The sequence below is a fragment of the Stegastes partitus genome, unplaced genomic scaffold (assembly GCF_000690725.1).
Source record: "Stegastes partitus isolate 25-593 unplaced genomic scaffold, Stegastes_partitus-1.0.2 Scaffold7, whole genome shotgun sequence".
NCBI classification, from domain to species: domain Eukaryota; kingdom Metazoa; phylum Chordata; class Actinopteri; family Pomacentridae; genus Stegastes; species Stegastes partitus.
In genome coordinates this window covers 1,310,747-1,327,170 of record NW_007577738.1, presented here as the reverse complement: position 1 = coordinate 1,327,170, position 16,424 = coordinate 1,310,747, and the positions used below count along the sequence as shown (strand labels likewise).

The following is a 16,424-nucleotide window of genomic DNA, read 5'->3' as shown; positions in this document are numbered from 1 at the left end:
TACTGAACTCGTGTGCAAATGCAGGATTCAATTTATCAAGTAAAAGTGATCTGTTGCTTGTACAAGTCTATCCAGGAGGTTTGGCACTTGTGACTGTGGAGCTTCAAACCACCATTTCTCCACTATTCTGCACAAAGCTGCAACAACTTGAGGAACTGTGTGCAAAGAAATGACACCTGCAGACGGAATTTCACCCGCTGCACACGCACACTTCTATGACATGCAAGGCACACGGAGGAAAGCCTGCTCCCACGGACACCGTCACTCGAAACAACTCGGGACGATGATTATCCCCCCCACCTCAAAAAAAAAAAAAATCCCGAGCATCACTGATATGACGGCGCAGAAACCACGTGTTTACGTAATGGAAAGCCAATCTTTCAATTTAACCCCTCCTCCCCGTCTATTTCCAACAGAGGTCCGACGCTAAAGGGAAAAAAAAAATCATGCAAATGTTTGGATACAGGCGCACCGTACTTTTGGAGATGCCAGTAGCGTGGTGGTGCTGACACACAAAAAAAAGAAGAAGGGGCTTGAGGAAAATACCCTCACAAAAAAAAAGAAAGGGAGCAATAACGCACACTCCAGGAATCACGGACACACACCAAGAAACCTGGCTTTAAGAGAAGAACGGAGAAAAAAAAAAAAAACGTTGCAGCAGCAGCGTGGGAAATGAAAACTGAGGCTGGTGTGATCTGACCTCGCCAAAGCAGCTGTTTTTTTTTTTTGTTTTTGTTTTTTTTTTTTTTTCTATACAGGAGGAACGGAATTGGACTTGGATCCCCGGCAATGTGGTGTTTTGTTGGGGCTATCATTGCAGCAGTCTGCGCTTAGGATGCATCCTCCCTTGGCTTTTGATGCTGTGCAGATCCACCCTCTCCTCAGAGTGATGAACTAATAGGCAATGATTTTCTCCTCGGAAATCCACCGTGGCTTACTGTTTTCACGTTAGTTGTGTTTTTGTTTACTGGCGACCACGTCCTCCTTCCCCGGTGCGACACACATGCAATTTACAGAGTATATTTTCTATTATCGACTAGTTGAGGAGGCATTTCTTTCTATACGCCAGGAGAAGAATACACACCGCTATTACGAAGTCTGACAGACACTGAATATTTTTTATGATTTTTTTTTTGTCACGTGAATGAGAGCGCATAGGACTTGGATGAGAGGCTACCTATTTTTTCTATGATACAATTGGTAGCCTTATTCGGGAGAACTGATCCAATTGTGTTATTATGCAACCGCAAGGATCTCATCTATATCTGGGTGTTTAAGCCACTGGATTGCTCTTCGCCCAAATCAATGTGGTTTCTTTGGAACATTTTCAGCAAAGGAACGCATATGCTGCAGTGTCTTTGTGGCAAGAGTCTTAAGAAAAACAAGAATCCAAGTGGTAAGCTCATCAACCATTATTGCCTGCACTCCTCTTTCTCTTGTGAGCCGGCGTTATGCGTGCGTGCGTGTTGGTGTGTGTGCGTGCGCGTAAAGATGAGAGTAACTGCGTTATTTTATTTTAATTTTTTTTGTTGTAACTGGTGTTAGATCTGCAATCATATTTATGCAGCGAGTGGATCATGCAGAGGGAAGGAGGGAGGCAGGGAGGGAGGGAGAGGAGAGGGGAGACAACTTATTCTGTGCAGCTGCTATTACGGCTAGCCAGTTTTTTTTTTTTTTTTTTGGTGGAGGGGGGACGCAGCAGCGCGCACACACACAAAAGCCCCCCTGCATCACCAACACCACGGCACCATGATCTCCTAACTTTTTAAATAACGCTCCCTCTCTCTCTCCTCCCTTCTCTCACCCCTTTCTCTCTCTCTCACACACAAGCAGGGGTCTGGATGTTATTTCAGTGGATCCAAATCAGTTTTTTCCCCTCTCCTCTGTCCCCCCTAACCAGATTATTCCATCCCCGGGTTGACTGCAGCAGCATTTTCCCCCCTCTTCTCTCTCTCTCTCCCTCTCTGCATCATCACTTCTCTATTAAATGAGCTACACTCGCTGTGTTTTTCAGTCCAAACCAGCCGGAGGAGACAGACTATTCTTTCATGTCTATCACTCTGCAGTTGCAGGCCAATATTTTAGATCATGCGGGCCCAGGGGGGGAGAAATCAGGATTTTACACAGGAGTTGTTGTTGGAAGGTGCGATTAAAAAAAGGGGGGGACTCCACTGCACTAAAATGCAAACCCTGCACTTGAGCAGCCGACATGTTTCGATTCTGGACTTTTTTTTTGTGTGTGTGCAGAAAAGCACAAGATCTGGCTTCAGCATCACACCAGCAGTTATTGCATTGCAGAGGTCCAGTGCGCAGGGAATGTTTATTTCAACAGGCTGTTGTAAACGGCAGGTAGACAGCATGTAGTGCGGACTACTTGTTACCTCATGTGGCGGGGTTTGGAGATGATGTGCTGAGCAGCAGCAGTACAGTTCCTCGACACTGCAACTGCAGCATAGTAGATCATCATCATACTGTAGCGGGACTATTAAGCCTCACAGACACTGCGGGAGTAACAACAAAAACACTGTCTGCTATCATCTCCAAAGACAATTCTGCTTTACAACATTCAGCCTCCCCTGCACATGTTAACCAGGGTTTAAATAGTACACATTAGTGTGGTTGGCCCCAGTTTGTGCCTTAGTAATTCTTTTGTAAAGACTCTGGAAAGAGTGATTTGAAAAGACAAATTTGGAGGCATTTACTGAACATTAGGGCACAAAATGCTGAGAATGCTGCACAATAAAGATTCTGAATTCAAGCCGCAAACACAACAAAGTGTCATATATATATATATGTATTCTAGCTGGCCCTTCACAAAGAATATCATGTCTGTTTTTTGTTTTCTTTAAGTTAATGTATGTAACTTTACTGGTTGCTCAGCTGCAACCAGTTGCAAAAAATAAAATAAAATAATAAGATGTTAAAGTCATTGTTCTCTTATTTTCTCCTTTAGAGCATCTGAAACTGTTGCCAAAACAGGGTTAAGGGTTAACCTCTGAGTTATTTTTCAAAGCTTGCTCATAGGCTATTTAAAAAGAAAAACTGCTGATTACATGAAAAAGCACAATCTGGAGCTACAAAGCCACAGCGAGCCTCCGGGGGTGATAACTGACTGATTGCTGCTCAGTGGAAAAGCCACATCCAGACACTCCTTCTCTAACTTGAGCTCAACGCAGCTAATCAATCAATCAGAGTCGAGACTCACTGTCAGTCGTCCGAAATTTGAAGCTGTGTCTTTCAAAGTGAGAGTATCCCATATTTACCTCGTTGGGGATGATTACTGAATTACAAGACCGGAGATGTGGGCACAGGGATGGTCAGGGTTTGTGCTGAAGCAGCACACAGAGCCAGTGGTTTACTGGGAAATGAAGTAGGCCAGAATGCAGACTGTGTCAGTGGGGTGCAGTACAGCTTCTTACAACTAAAAAAGCTGCTAACTCATTGAATCTACACTGTCAGACAAAGCACACAACCTGTTTGTTTCGGGCTGCAGAGGTGCCTTAGAAAAGAAAAAGCACAGGGGATTTTTTTCTTGTCATAGTAGGACAGTGAATCCTCTGTGTGGCCCTTGTCAGCAGAGGCAAGTGTTTCCAATATACTGCTCACAAGACCTAAGCTGCAAAGGCCTAGATATAGTGCTCCAGCTCCTGTTAGAGGCTGTATTTTTAGTAACACAACATAACTGAGGGAGTACAAGACAACCATCCAGAATGTATCAACCTATAAGCATTGGTCTTACAATTGAGGTCGAGGTCTCTGTATTTGCTTATGCACACAAAGGGTTACTTACTGTACACCAGCAGTTCATGTGATGAGGTTAAATGCAGAGTCTGGATTCTTAAGACCTGTGCACTAGCAAATGGGACTGAACTTTGTCCTGGTGTCAGCTAGCATCTCCCTGCTATTTCCTACCTGTGTGTCGGTGATAGTATGGCGAGTTTGTCTATAAATCTCTGTGATTTTGTGTAACCTATATGCTTGTGAGTCTCTAGTCAAGGTAGATGTGTCATCACAAGTATGAAATATGTTGATGTTTCTGTTTTGTTTGCCCACTTTGGTTTGACATTGTGAAATTAATTTGCCCCTCAATCTTCAGACAGAGTTACTCGGTTTCACGTTTCAAACCAAGTGCTAATGCATTAGTCTCAGCCGTTTTGATGCACAACTACGTATGGAGTACTTTTTTGAAGCAGACAGCAAGGTTTAATGTTGACTGGACAGTGCGTGGCATTGACATTGCAAGCTTTAACACATCTCCTGTCTTTGGAGTCGTCCATGAAAACTGCTGCAACTTCTCCTTCTTAAGGACGAGGTTCAGATAAACCAGCGAGAGTTTGCTGCATTCTGATGCAAGATGTTGGGTCAAAGCTCCAGCACACAACAGAATGACTCACTTTCTTGGCAGATATGGCAATTTGCCATCATTTAAAGACTGCATGTCCACTTTTAGCCCGTTTGCAGAATTGCCTTTAGAAAAAGCCACCAAGCCTTTTATACTCAGTGACCTGTTAATATTCTTCCAGCTGTGTCACTGTTTTTCAGCAAGACTGTTGGTTCATGTGTGGTGGCTTGGCCTGAAGGGGCCGGCGGTCTGGTACAACTGCTGAGCTGCTCCCTAATGTTCACTCTCATGTGGGTACATGTCTTCGAGTAAATGTACTTCGTTAAGTCAATTAAGTAATGAACCGGCTGAGATGGAGAAGTTTCACCCGGAGCTCACGAGGCAGTGTGTCTACATAGATGTCATTATAAAACTTTGAGGATGTCATTGAATGGTTGTGCTTTAATGAGGGCATTTGTCGTAAACGGCAGAGGAGAAAGTTATGTCATGATCTGCCATATGGAATAAGTGCAGATATTTGATTGGTACTTACTGACTTATCTTGGACTTAAATGCTGCAAAGATAGAAGACATTCCAAGTTGGTGAAAGAGCAGAGTTGCAGTAGATATATGAAGTCAGTGGTTGTCTTTCTCGGAGTTGCACAGCAGAATGACAGTACGGGTCAAAGGCATCCATGTGATGATGGCTCATTGCAAGTGAAACTCAGCTCTGTAGTGTGCAGGTCCAACCAAAGGTCCAGCACCGTAAAAATGTGACTTAAGATAATTTACTGGAGTCTCTGGCATGACTAACCATACTGATCAGTAGAAGACTTTGTACCGGTACCTCGAACTGAGAGCTGTGAAATTCTTTTGATTTGGCTCACCTAAATCATTAAAGATGTCGTCCCTGAATGTAAATTCTAAATCTAAAATCATAAAACCCAAATAAGCAGAGACGTAAATAAACAAAAGGGACTTGTTTGAATGATTGGAGTAATTTTTTAAAGACACGGGTTTACAGAGTCTGCGTTCATGTGGCAATAAATTGTGGCTGACAGGTTCATGACCAGGCTGTTAATACCTTTTAAAGAACATCAGCATATTGAATGACCCCTTGATAAGGTGCATGTGTCTAGATACCTCGGCTGTCATATCAAGTTTATGAATACGTCCATGAGAACTAATAATAATTTTACTGTGCAGTGTTGTTTGATGAAATGACACGTGCATTTTAACAGCTGGCGCTGGTGTCTCGTCTTCGTGCAGTTCTCATCCCATGCCTGTTTGAGAGTTTAAAATAGGCGACAGAATTCAGTTTAAAATATACTTGATTCGTTTGTTTAACATACCCACGCTGGTTTAATTTGTGGTAACAAAGAAATGGCAGTGCAATTAAAGGGGGTGGGTAAGATTCAAACGAGAACTCCTACAATTAGAATAACAGCAGGGCTGGCTAAAAATATCCTCCTCCAACCACGGTTGCATGTTGCTAGGTTTCATACAGAAACATTTCGGTAAGTTTGTAAGTGGCTCAACTGCAGTAGCTTCACACACATAGGGATTTGGTATAACACAGCATGGACAAACCCCCCCCAAAAAACGGCATAACAGTCAACTTGTTTTGTGAATTCTCTCACAGAGTCACTCCAAAACCAGTACAACTTTAAACTGTGTCACGTGAGCTCACGCCTCCTTGTAATGAAACCGAATACAGAAAAATAGGATAAAGTGTGTTATTAATGTTAACTAAATTATCTTGTACCCTGAGGTTGTCAAAGATGCTTTTCCTTCTTGGTTTTGCAGTGCAGAAACTCAGAAACTCTGATGAAAGTTGTTGCGTTAGATGAGCCACAGGTCAACAAGAAAGCCTGTTTCACTCTCATCTTTGTTGGGGTGTGATAGCAGCATCAGCGCGATCAGTTTCCAATCTGAATTAATTTGGGCTGCGTCTGTCCTGCTCTTGAAAAATATGACCTGCTGGGGTGATAAGAATCAGGTTCCTGGCTGCCATTCTACCTCCCTCTGTGAGGCAATCAAGTTAACATACAAATCAGACGAGTGGGAAAATGTATATACAGTGATTCTACGTAGACAGAAAGAAAAAGGAACAAGAAAGAGAGAGTAAGATTTTCACAGGCAGAAAGAATACTGCATCTATACAGGAAAAAAAAAATTACATGAAGCATCCCTGTGGGTGGAACATGTCGTGCGGGTGCCTTTACGGGTGACTCTGGCCACTGGATGTGCAGTTGGACGGTTTCACAGGGTTTGTGTGGAGCTGCTCCTTGTTCACCTCATTTGAAGAGGAGACACCATGAAACAGATCAGCTCTCTCATACGTTCATAGATGCATAGCTTTTGTTTGTGGGATACTTTGATGTGTAACATTTATAATTAGTTAGAGTGGGATTGTTAGTGTGGGTTTACATGCAGAAATGAAAATGCACTGATGTCTTTCATCATACATCTTCTGAAAAAAAGAGACATAACCGTGTCACAATATGGTCTACTGTCAATATTCAGTGCTGAATTATAAATTTTATTTTAGGATTTAAAGCTGCTGTAAATCAATGTTTATATATCAACAATGGATCAACCTCATGTATGTGACAGTGTTGCTTGTAGTGACAAACCCATAGATAAACATCATAAGACTTTACAGTTCTCTCAGCTCTAGGGAACATTTCTTCAACTTAGCATTTGGACTTTATGGTGTGCAGCTTTGCTATTTTGATCCATACAGACATACCATTTTCATCTGTGCCTTTTTCACTCCTGTTAGGAAGCAGTTCTTAAGAGAAAAAGCACCAAAAAACACACTGAACACTACCTCATCGGCACAAAACAAACAGTGAAACAGATAAAGTCAATGAGTAGCTGGTGAATACATTTAATACTTAAAGAGCCAAATATTTTCTTGGGAGGTAGTGGAGACCAAATCGGAGTTAACAGAAGAATGAATTTATAAAGTTACTAAAGACACAACTGATTAAATGCTGATCTTGTTCCATATATGCTTCATATGTACATGATCAAACAGATTTGCCATATCAGCCTAAATGTTTGCTACATGTCAGTGTTTACTTGTTTCAGTAAGTCTTCAGTACACAAAACAGTTGTTGCAAGAAGAAGTACAGTAGCATACCTGGGATGGTAGTGAGGTATGTGGAGGACAACACATTATGCTGGCAGAGAGAAATGTGCTGGAAAAATAGAAAGCTGTGTATTGACGGTCTCCAAGAAAATAGCAGGCTCCAAAACGGAAAGATAACCTGTACAGTCAGCAGCCGTCTGCCTTCAGAACAGACCGTTTTTCCATTTCCCTCCCAGCATACTCATATAGACGTATGAAGCTTGGCGCCTTCCTTCCCAGTTCAAACTGACCAATCAGGTTAGAGCTCTAGATGGAAGTTGACAGAGGAAACAACAACTACTCATCATTTTCTCAAGATGTTTTGCAACAACAGTGCCTTAACTCACAAATACACAATAAGTCATTAATATTGAACATTTAAAAATGAACAACACATTCCTGCTTCTTTCTGTATTTACCTCAGTTGCTTTGAATTTCATCACACATCTGTTGTCCAATCAGATTTGACACCCCGCCTACCTCTTAAAAGTTTTCTTTTTGGGCGTGGCACCTCCTTTAAGCTCCTGCACAAGATGGCCTCCAACAGAGACAAACTCCAACAGGTGAAACTTACTGGCTTTTTTAATAGGTGGGTTGTTTTACTCAAAGAAGAAAATGTAACTTTAAGAAGAGGTAGAGTTCTGTCTGTCGCTGCTGACACTGTAGAATACTGAAAGAAATGCTGATTTAGGTCCACCTTTCTACACAAAGGGTTTGCATGTAATCAGGGAGGGAGCTTTTACTTCAGGACACACAGACTAACGGAGTCAGTTTTAGTCCAGCGAGGAAGGAATATTATCATTTGAGATCTTGCTTTTGACCTAACCTATACTGCCTTTAAAGCCAACTGGACAAACAATTCATCATCTGTCAGCTGATGAGGTCAGTGCTTGCCTTCATTTTAGATAGTGAAATTGCCTGCCTTTCTAAAGCACAGAGGATAGTTGTGTGATTCACACTAATAATGCAAGGCTACCTTTTTTGTAACTTGCACTTAGTAGGTTGAAGGCATTAGAGACAATATTACTATTTTGGAATAAACTGTGTTTGCCCACGTATCTGATTTAAAAGGTTATATCTGTCTTTGGTGGATGGTCTAATGCACTTTTTCATTTCCTAATAAGCATTCCAAGCAAAAAAAGATGACATTTCTGTTTTGTCATCTGTATGTAAGTAGATGTTATGAAGCACATTGAATTGTTAAAGGCCAAACAAATATTATCTGAAAGAGCCGCAGCGAGAATGCGTGCGAGGAGTGACGATTAGTTGATTGCTTTGTGATTTGAGTCATAGGTACAGTTTGCTACCTGCGGTGTGAAAGGTTGCTGTGAGGAATACGTGGCTGAATGAGATTTACAGTGTGATTACTATGAGCAACGCTCATTTAGCAAACTTGGATGTCTTTATGCAGAAGTGCATATGTTCTTTTTATTAGCCTGTCTACGTGCAATACACAATGCGTAATCAGAGCAGTCACAGAGTAACCCCTGGTACACAATTTCACACTTCTTTATTCTCAGTTTTTGATGGCAGCTTTGTTTCTGTGACTGTTTTGAGTTATGTTTGCCACAGAGTGGTGAAATTGGCCATTTGTGGATGGACGCTGACATGGTCTCGTCAGATCTGAAGAAACAACTTCAGAGAGTATAATAAATTGTATCTCGGTTGTCAGTTTTATGAACTTCCTCGTCCTCAATCACTCTGAGTCATTTAGGGTCCGTGAAATTGCTGGTTAGGGCATGAGTGATATGTTGACCGTAGTGCTTAAATGTAACCCTGAGACCAATTGATCAATTAATGTCAGGACACTATTCAAATTAAATTACAGTAAAACTATTTGAAACTGAGTTAGGACAGCACTGTAGGAGTGGGCTTAAGACAAGGAGAGGAGATGTGTACGGGTGGCGTGTTGCTTCAGACGTGGGTGAGTAGGTAAATGCCATGAACAAAGTCCAGCATAAGTAACAGATGAGCATATTTTGAACGCTTATCAGATGCCAAGAGTCTACACAGGGGTTTGCAACAGGGCTGGGCGTCAGATGCAAACTGTGGTGAAAGCACACAACAAAAAGTTTGGTTGCATGAATGAATCCCAAATGTCCTCGCTCACTGGCTCAAACAGCCAAACACATCCCTTGCTAAAAGACCCCCATCGCTGTCTGTCACTCTGTTCGTGGCTTCTGTGCAGGTCTCTTAAGGCACAGTGGTCCACAGTGGCCACAAATCTCCTCTGGTGGAGACTGTGGCCGGCGGGGACCAGTGGTTGCCCTTGTGAGACTGGTTTCACGGTCTAAAACACCCATGACCCCATGTCCTGACCACCTCCACCCTCCAGCGAGGACTGACAGACTTGATGTTGGGTGTGTTTGTGTGTGTGAGGGGCAGACCATCTCAGTCTGGTGATGCCTGGTCCAGGCCAGCCAGTAGGAACTTCAACCTCAATGCAGTGTGGTTGCTTTGCCCCTGTTGCACCTCCCAGAATTAGTTGCTTTTTTTTATTTAATATGTATCAAAGTGAGATGATTCCTTTATCCTTGTTTATGTGTGTAAATGTATTTGTGTGTGCTGTTATTGTGCTAACTTTTAATATGACCTATGTACCTTACTAGGTAAAATGGTTATATTCATAGTGAGGTGGTTAGAATAAAATTAAACCTTTCTCCCCCTGGTTTTTATTTAATATAGGCCAGTAAAAATTATCTCTAGTTATTAATATTGACTGAAATTAAACATTTTCTTGGAGTAATTTTTGTAGCTCTGTCTTGTCTCACTCTATTTTTTAAATGACTAGAGGAGCAGACAACATAGTTTTTATCAATATATTTTAATGTTGTGTTGCACTACCCGTTTATTCCATAATGTCATGCCAGTGTTTGCATGCAACTCCATCCGATTCTCTCTCTGAGTCTCCACTCAAACTTGGTGCCAAGTAGCACATACAGCGGTGATCACACAGTAAATAATATTCTAAAGATTGAAGGCGTATGTTAACGTAATGGAAAAATTACATGTGTGGCAACAGCTGACAAAGTTAATTGATTCTTAGGAGCAACACACCAAGGAGGTACTGTAGGATCAACACACCTGGGGACACTGAATGGCCTGAAGAACTCTGGTCAAGTGAACCATTGATGGCAAAATCGGTCTAGCTTGCTGGTATTTGGATTTTGCTGCACGTCTTACAGTACGGATTCTGAAAGCAGCCAAAATGGATGCTTAAAGACTGAATGAAAACAGTTGTAAACCCAGTGAGATGGTTGTTGTTGTAATGTTCACATTGAAATATGAAAAAAATGGTCCCTTTAAGTTTCTTGAAAATTGCAATGGCTCCTGACTGAGACACCGCTGCTTTAAATATGTCCTATGTGACATCTCACATGTTGCCCCCTTTAGAATATACCTACATGAATATCATGTATTGCCATTTAGCCGAGAAATATCACTATGATTGTAATACTCGTTATCACAGCAGGCAACAATACATCTTTTGTGGCTTAAATTGTGAGGTGAACTGTAAAAATACAGCATTCAGGTTACAAAGTAAGTCTACCAGGAACATGTGCTTGCACTTATATGCTTTCTCCACCACAGAACTTTGATCTACATCAAAGGCTGAGCAAATTTTTCATTTGATCAGCTCTCGCTAGTTAATTAAGCAGCTGACTTTTTAATACTTCTACTAACTGACCTGTTAAAACCAGATTTCTGTAAAATGTGCACTTCATGGCTACATGTAGTAAATTATATCATATGAAACTTCACTGCATGTTGCAAGTTCCTGGCAAGAAGTACAAATCCTCTTCAGTTCATGATCCATACATGTACAGGAGAACACATGAAAAAAAAGAAACTGCATTTTTCTGTTGCTGCAGCATAAACACATCTAGACATGTGCTGAGACAAATGCTAAAATGTTGGGCTTTTTTTTTTTTTTTTGGCAATGTAACCGACCAGTAAACTAATGCAGTCAGTGATGCGCCTGTGGCTTTGAAGGTAATGCCTGTTTACACGTCTAAGTACTGAGCTAGTTTTGGTTAGTTCGACTTCAATCCACTTGTTACACTTCTGCTCTTGTATTTATTGTTTTTGACAGGATGAATATAAAACCCAATGTTGACACAGATGCCTGCCATGCCTAATTACGCAACTAAATGTTGATTGGAAAATCACTGCTTGGGAGGCGTTTAGTGAATGGGGCCTTTAATGTCAAAAATAGGCTTTAAAAAAAAAAAACAAAAACGTAAATGGGCGATATCTTACACACAAGACCTTTCTGCGTGTGTGTGTGTGTGTGTGTGTGTGTGTGTGGCTTGATGAGTTGTCTGTTTTAAATTTGCAATGGTGCAAGTTTAAACCTCTTTTTAAAACTATTACCATGCGACTGATTGATTTCAAGGACTTCTCACTTTCACTGGTCTCAGCACTTTAGAAGTGGCTTTTAGAAAGGGGATGCACACTTCTGGAAACTCTTTACTGGGAAATTGAGGCGTATCCCAAAAATAGTCACAACATTGGGGATATAGTGTAGCCTGCGCTTTTCCCCATTTGGTTTTCTGCCCTGTCTTATGGAGGCTTCATAAATCATGTTGTAATTTGGCTCATCCTCTGCCCTTAATAGTAGGAGCTCTGTGACTTATCCCACATTTCTGTGAGCGTAGGTGTGGTGCTGTGTAAGGAGCTGGGCTGTAAAGTGGGATTTATGGTCTGTCCAAACTGCATGTCGCATAGTGTCGGAATCCCCCCTCCTCCCCCAATTCTCCCTCCACACCTCTCTGACAGCGTAGAGGAGGTATCTGTGTCGACCATTAGCTGTTGCTTTCTGAAACCACCTATATGACACTCACACCCGCTACAAGCCATTGGCCAGGGGAGTGGAGGGATTGGCCAGCAAGAGAGGAGCCAGGGGGGAATTGTACTTCTCATACCGTCTCTCTTTTCATTTGTTTCCCTGAGTATTTGTGGATTTTTTCATGTGTGCAACCCGATTGGGACACTATCAATGTCTCCTTGGAGAGAAAATGCCTTAAAATGTTTGTTGTTACACCCGTTTTTAAATGATGTGCTGGCTTTTTATTCTATTTTTTAGCATTCTCCTAACTAGTTCCACAACCTGGCCTGAGATAAACTGTAAGCAGAGTCTCTCTAACACATGACACATCTCAACACTCCCTGCTTCCATCATCCCAGAGGATTGGACATGTGATCGCTCTGTGATTTTCTTGGGGTTTTTCAGAGCTTCTCTGCCGGGCAGCTGCACCGCACCGTGATTCACAATTAGGTGACGATGTGATGAGAAAAAGAGACGAAGAACAAGAGAGCGTAATGCAGTTGGACAATGAGATTATTGATTTATGGGACCAGAAGTTTGAACAGTTGTACAGCCAAGCTGACACAGATGCACGCGCCTTTTGAAGTTCATCATCATTACCAAAAAATGCATGGCAAAGTATCAGAAATGCTCTGTTTGCGATTGATGTTTACACTGCGAAAGAGGATGAGAACAGTTTTATTGGTTGTGCAAAGGGCTGCTGTCTCTAGAGAGAGCTTTGGTTTTGGTGTTGAGGGTTTTGAAATGATTCCTGTGACACTTCACTGTAATGTATTCAACACTGTTTACTACAGGTGATAACTGACATCTAAATAATCATATCTTAACTTCGTATTGTGCTTGGATATTTGTGTGGATGTCTTTGTTGAATGCCCCAATGCAATGCGCATTACAAATCCAAAATTCCAGTCTTGAAACATAGCTTGATGCAACAGTATGTTGTGTCATTAGATAAATGTGGCATTCTTTAAAAAAAAAAGTCATCAATATATTCAGAATTTGTTTATTTGATGACCTTTAACAAATAGCATTTCCGATGAGCCCCAGACTAGTTAACCCTCTAAACCCCTAAAGCCAGTTTGAAGGTATGTTTCCTTTAAAAACATGAATTACACTATTTATTAGAGCTAGTAATTGTAAAAACAGAAAGAATTGTCGGATTTTTAACTTTCCGACATTAAGTCACTGAATTAATCAGGTAATGTGCAGTTGCGTCAAGACAATTAAACAAATCTAAGCTTAAAATCATGATATTCAATCAAAAAATACTTTATTCTACATTTCATTTTGAAAAATTTCCAAAAATATTTAATTTAAACTAGCCAGCAACAAAAACAAAATCAGTCACATTGCAAAAATTCTGACTATTTGGCTGAACTGCAGGTTGTGTGTACAGCCGATATGAGACAAGTATGGAATCAATAGTTAACTAATTAAATAATTAATAATTAAAAATCTAAGTAGTACAATATGTATAGCAGCTAGAGCCACCATTTCTTTTTTCCAGTACCGATAAATCCTGAGGACACTTGAGGAAAATGTTGAACAAGGTTGATTCCAGATCTTTTCAATTTTATCAAATACATAATAAAGATACAAACATTTGTTTTTTTTTTTTAATGAATGGCATAATGGCATTGTAATTGTGTCATGCTACACAAAAGACAGAGTTTTCACAGCGTCTAGCTATGGTTGTGCTGTTCACATAGAGGTGCAACACTTCAGTGAAAAATGAGCCCACAGTGAGTAAAAATGTGACAGGAGCAAAACTGCTTGGTGTTAAGGGGGTTAAACATCATGGCTCAACAGCAGAGGTGAGTGTTTGGGTGAGTTAAGGGGTCCCAGCTGACTCGGTCATGGCTGCATTCACAGGGAGATGGAGAAGACAGAGGGGCTAGAGGAACATTTTCATGGGCGTAGTAGGGTTTTTTTAGTGCACAGTAATTGTTGTTGTATTTTGTTAAAATCACAGAGGTTTTTAGGAGCAAGTCAGACTATGTAATGTAAACCCTCAGGAACACGCTGCACAGTGTGGTTCTTAGCAAATGTAGTTTGAACTGGTCTTAAATTGGTATCAGTTCCTTACTCCCACACAGCTGCTGCTGCTTTTAGTCTTTGAACATCATACATATTTCTTGTTTGCACTTGAGAACCACGTTATAGTTGTATTTATTGTCTTTTTTTGGACCGAAACTGTATCAAAAATCATCCTATTGTTTGTTTTTTTGTATTCTTCTGCCTAAAATACAATTTGTGTCAGTTTAGTTTTTCTCCCTGTTGTCCTTGCAGACTCTTGGAGAAGCCCGTCTTCATTCAGGGGCAGCACCGTTCTCCCTGGTACCAACTTAGCACTAAACAATCCTCTCGCTTGCTGACATTTGCTCTTTAGATTGAAAGCTGACATGATTATAGTGGAGATGTTTTTAAAGGGATCATTTAGAGTGCTGAAAGGAATCCAGGGGAGCTATAATTTCCGACATATAAGTCAACACAATGCATTCTGAGAAGCTATGATTGCGTAAATGAGAAGCCCTAAGTGGTCACCAAAGGCAGGAAGCTGCACTGTACAGACGAGGCTCACTGATTAAATCATGGAACAGGTTAGTTTAGATAATTTGTCACTATAGTCTAGGCAGGAAGCTGCACTGTACAGACGAGGCTCACTGATTAAATCATGGAACAGGTTAGTTTAGATAATTTGTCACTATAGTCTAGGCAGGAAGCTGCACTGTACAGACGAGGCTCACTGATTAAATCATGGAACAGGTTAGTTTAGATAATTTGTCACTATAGTCTCTAAAAAGTCCGTTTAGTTTACCGAAAAATGTATTTTTCACTGTAAATTTAGCCTTAGCCTTAATAATCTGAATACTATTATTACCATAATAAGTTTCAAGCTGATATTATATGAAATCCTAACACTCAAGGGAAATGCAGTACTTTTGTGAAAGTGTTACTGATATTTGCTTTGTAGATTGGCTGATTTATTAGATAATGACTAAAATATTAAATAATATCATATTTTATATAATTTTAATTAACCTGCCAGAAATGTTACAAACATTAAGAAAACAATTTGTGAACAGTTGTAGGTGGAACTACATATTCACATATTGTCAGTTGATGTCAGTGTATGGGAACATTATGTTCTGTAGGTCAGAAAATGTATGCATTTGTTAAGTTAGTGTTTGTTTTTGGGTTATAGACCATTTAAATCAATGCAACAAGGTTCTGTATGAAAGAGTGTGAAGACAGATCTGAACACATTCAAATTGCCATTGCAATTTCTGTTTAGCTTTAATAAAAGAGAAAAGTTTTATTTTGCAGATACACTTCTCTACAAAATAATTCTGGAGTAATTAATTCTTTCTAGATAGTTATTCAAGTCATCTGGTGAAAAATATTGTCACATTTAAATATTATATCTCAGAAAAACAAAATATCACAATGTTAGTTTTTGTCGTGCAGCACTGAAAAATAGTTTCTAAGCGGTTATAGCTGGAACAACTCCCCCTAAAATACAGTTGTTTTTCTGCCATGACTGTGCACAGCTGATGTATGGAAACATTATGTATATAGGTCAGACTGTTTATGCATATTTGTGAAATTAGTGGTTATTTTTACATGCATCTCAGGGCCTTTGGCTCGCACTTTTTGTCTTTGTTTAAACAGTATTGCCTTAATTTTGAATCCACTGTGTTCACATTGCGTGCAGGAACAGGAGAAAGCCATCCAAGGTTTCTGTTTCTCTCAGTGCAATGGGAAAGAAAGGTTGACTTTTCCCCTAAATGACAAACTAAGTGGCAAGTCCTGACACTGATGTTACAAGAATACTGATGTTAGAAGAAATCAAGCATGAAGCATTACTTCAAGCTTGATTGGGCTTGATTAAAATACATAATAAAAGAAGTGGGAAAAAAACACTATCACAGATGATGTGAAATAAATCCAAGAAACAAAAAACTAGTACTGTAGAAAATGAAGCTGACAAACCAGTGAGGAAATCAAAGGCGGGCGTGCAATAGGTACAACAGCATTCCTGGAAATCATATGGATTAAATTTTTACTTCGGTTAAAGCAAACTATCTTGTGTGACGCAGCAGCTGAAGGGTTAAAACATGTGCTGAGTGAGTGCTTGC

General features: G+C 40.5%; 1 protein-coding gene across 1 annotated transcript in view; it reads left to right on the top strand.

Moving 5' to 3' along the window:
- Positions 1–1,154: 1,154 nt before the first annotated feature.
- fgf14 (fibroblast growth factor 14) overlaps positions 1,155–16,424 on the top strand; it is a 110,563-nt gene continuing 95,293 nt past the window's right edge. The window contains exon 1 of the mRNA XM_008282261.1: positions 1,155–1,396. Within this exon, the coding sequence (XP_008280483.1) occupies positions 1,189–1,396 (208 nt within the window). The 5' untranslated portion in view covers positions 1,155–1,188. The remainder of the gene's footprint in view (positions 1,397–16,424) is intronic.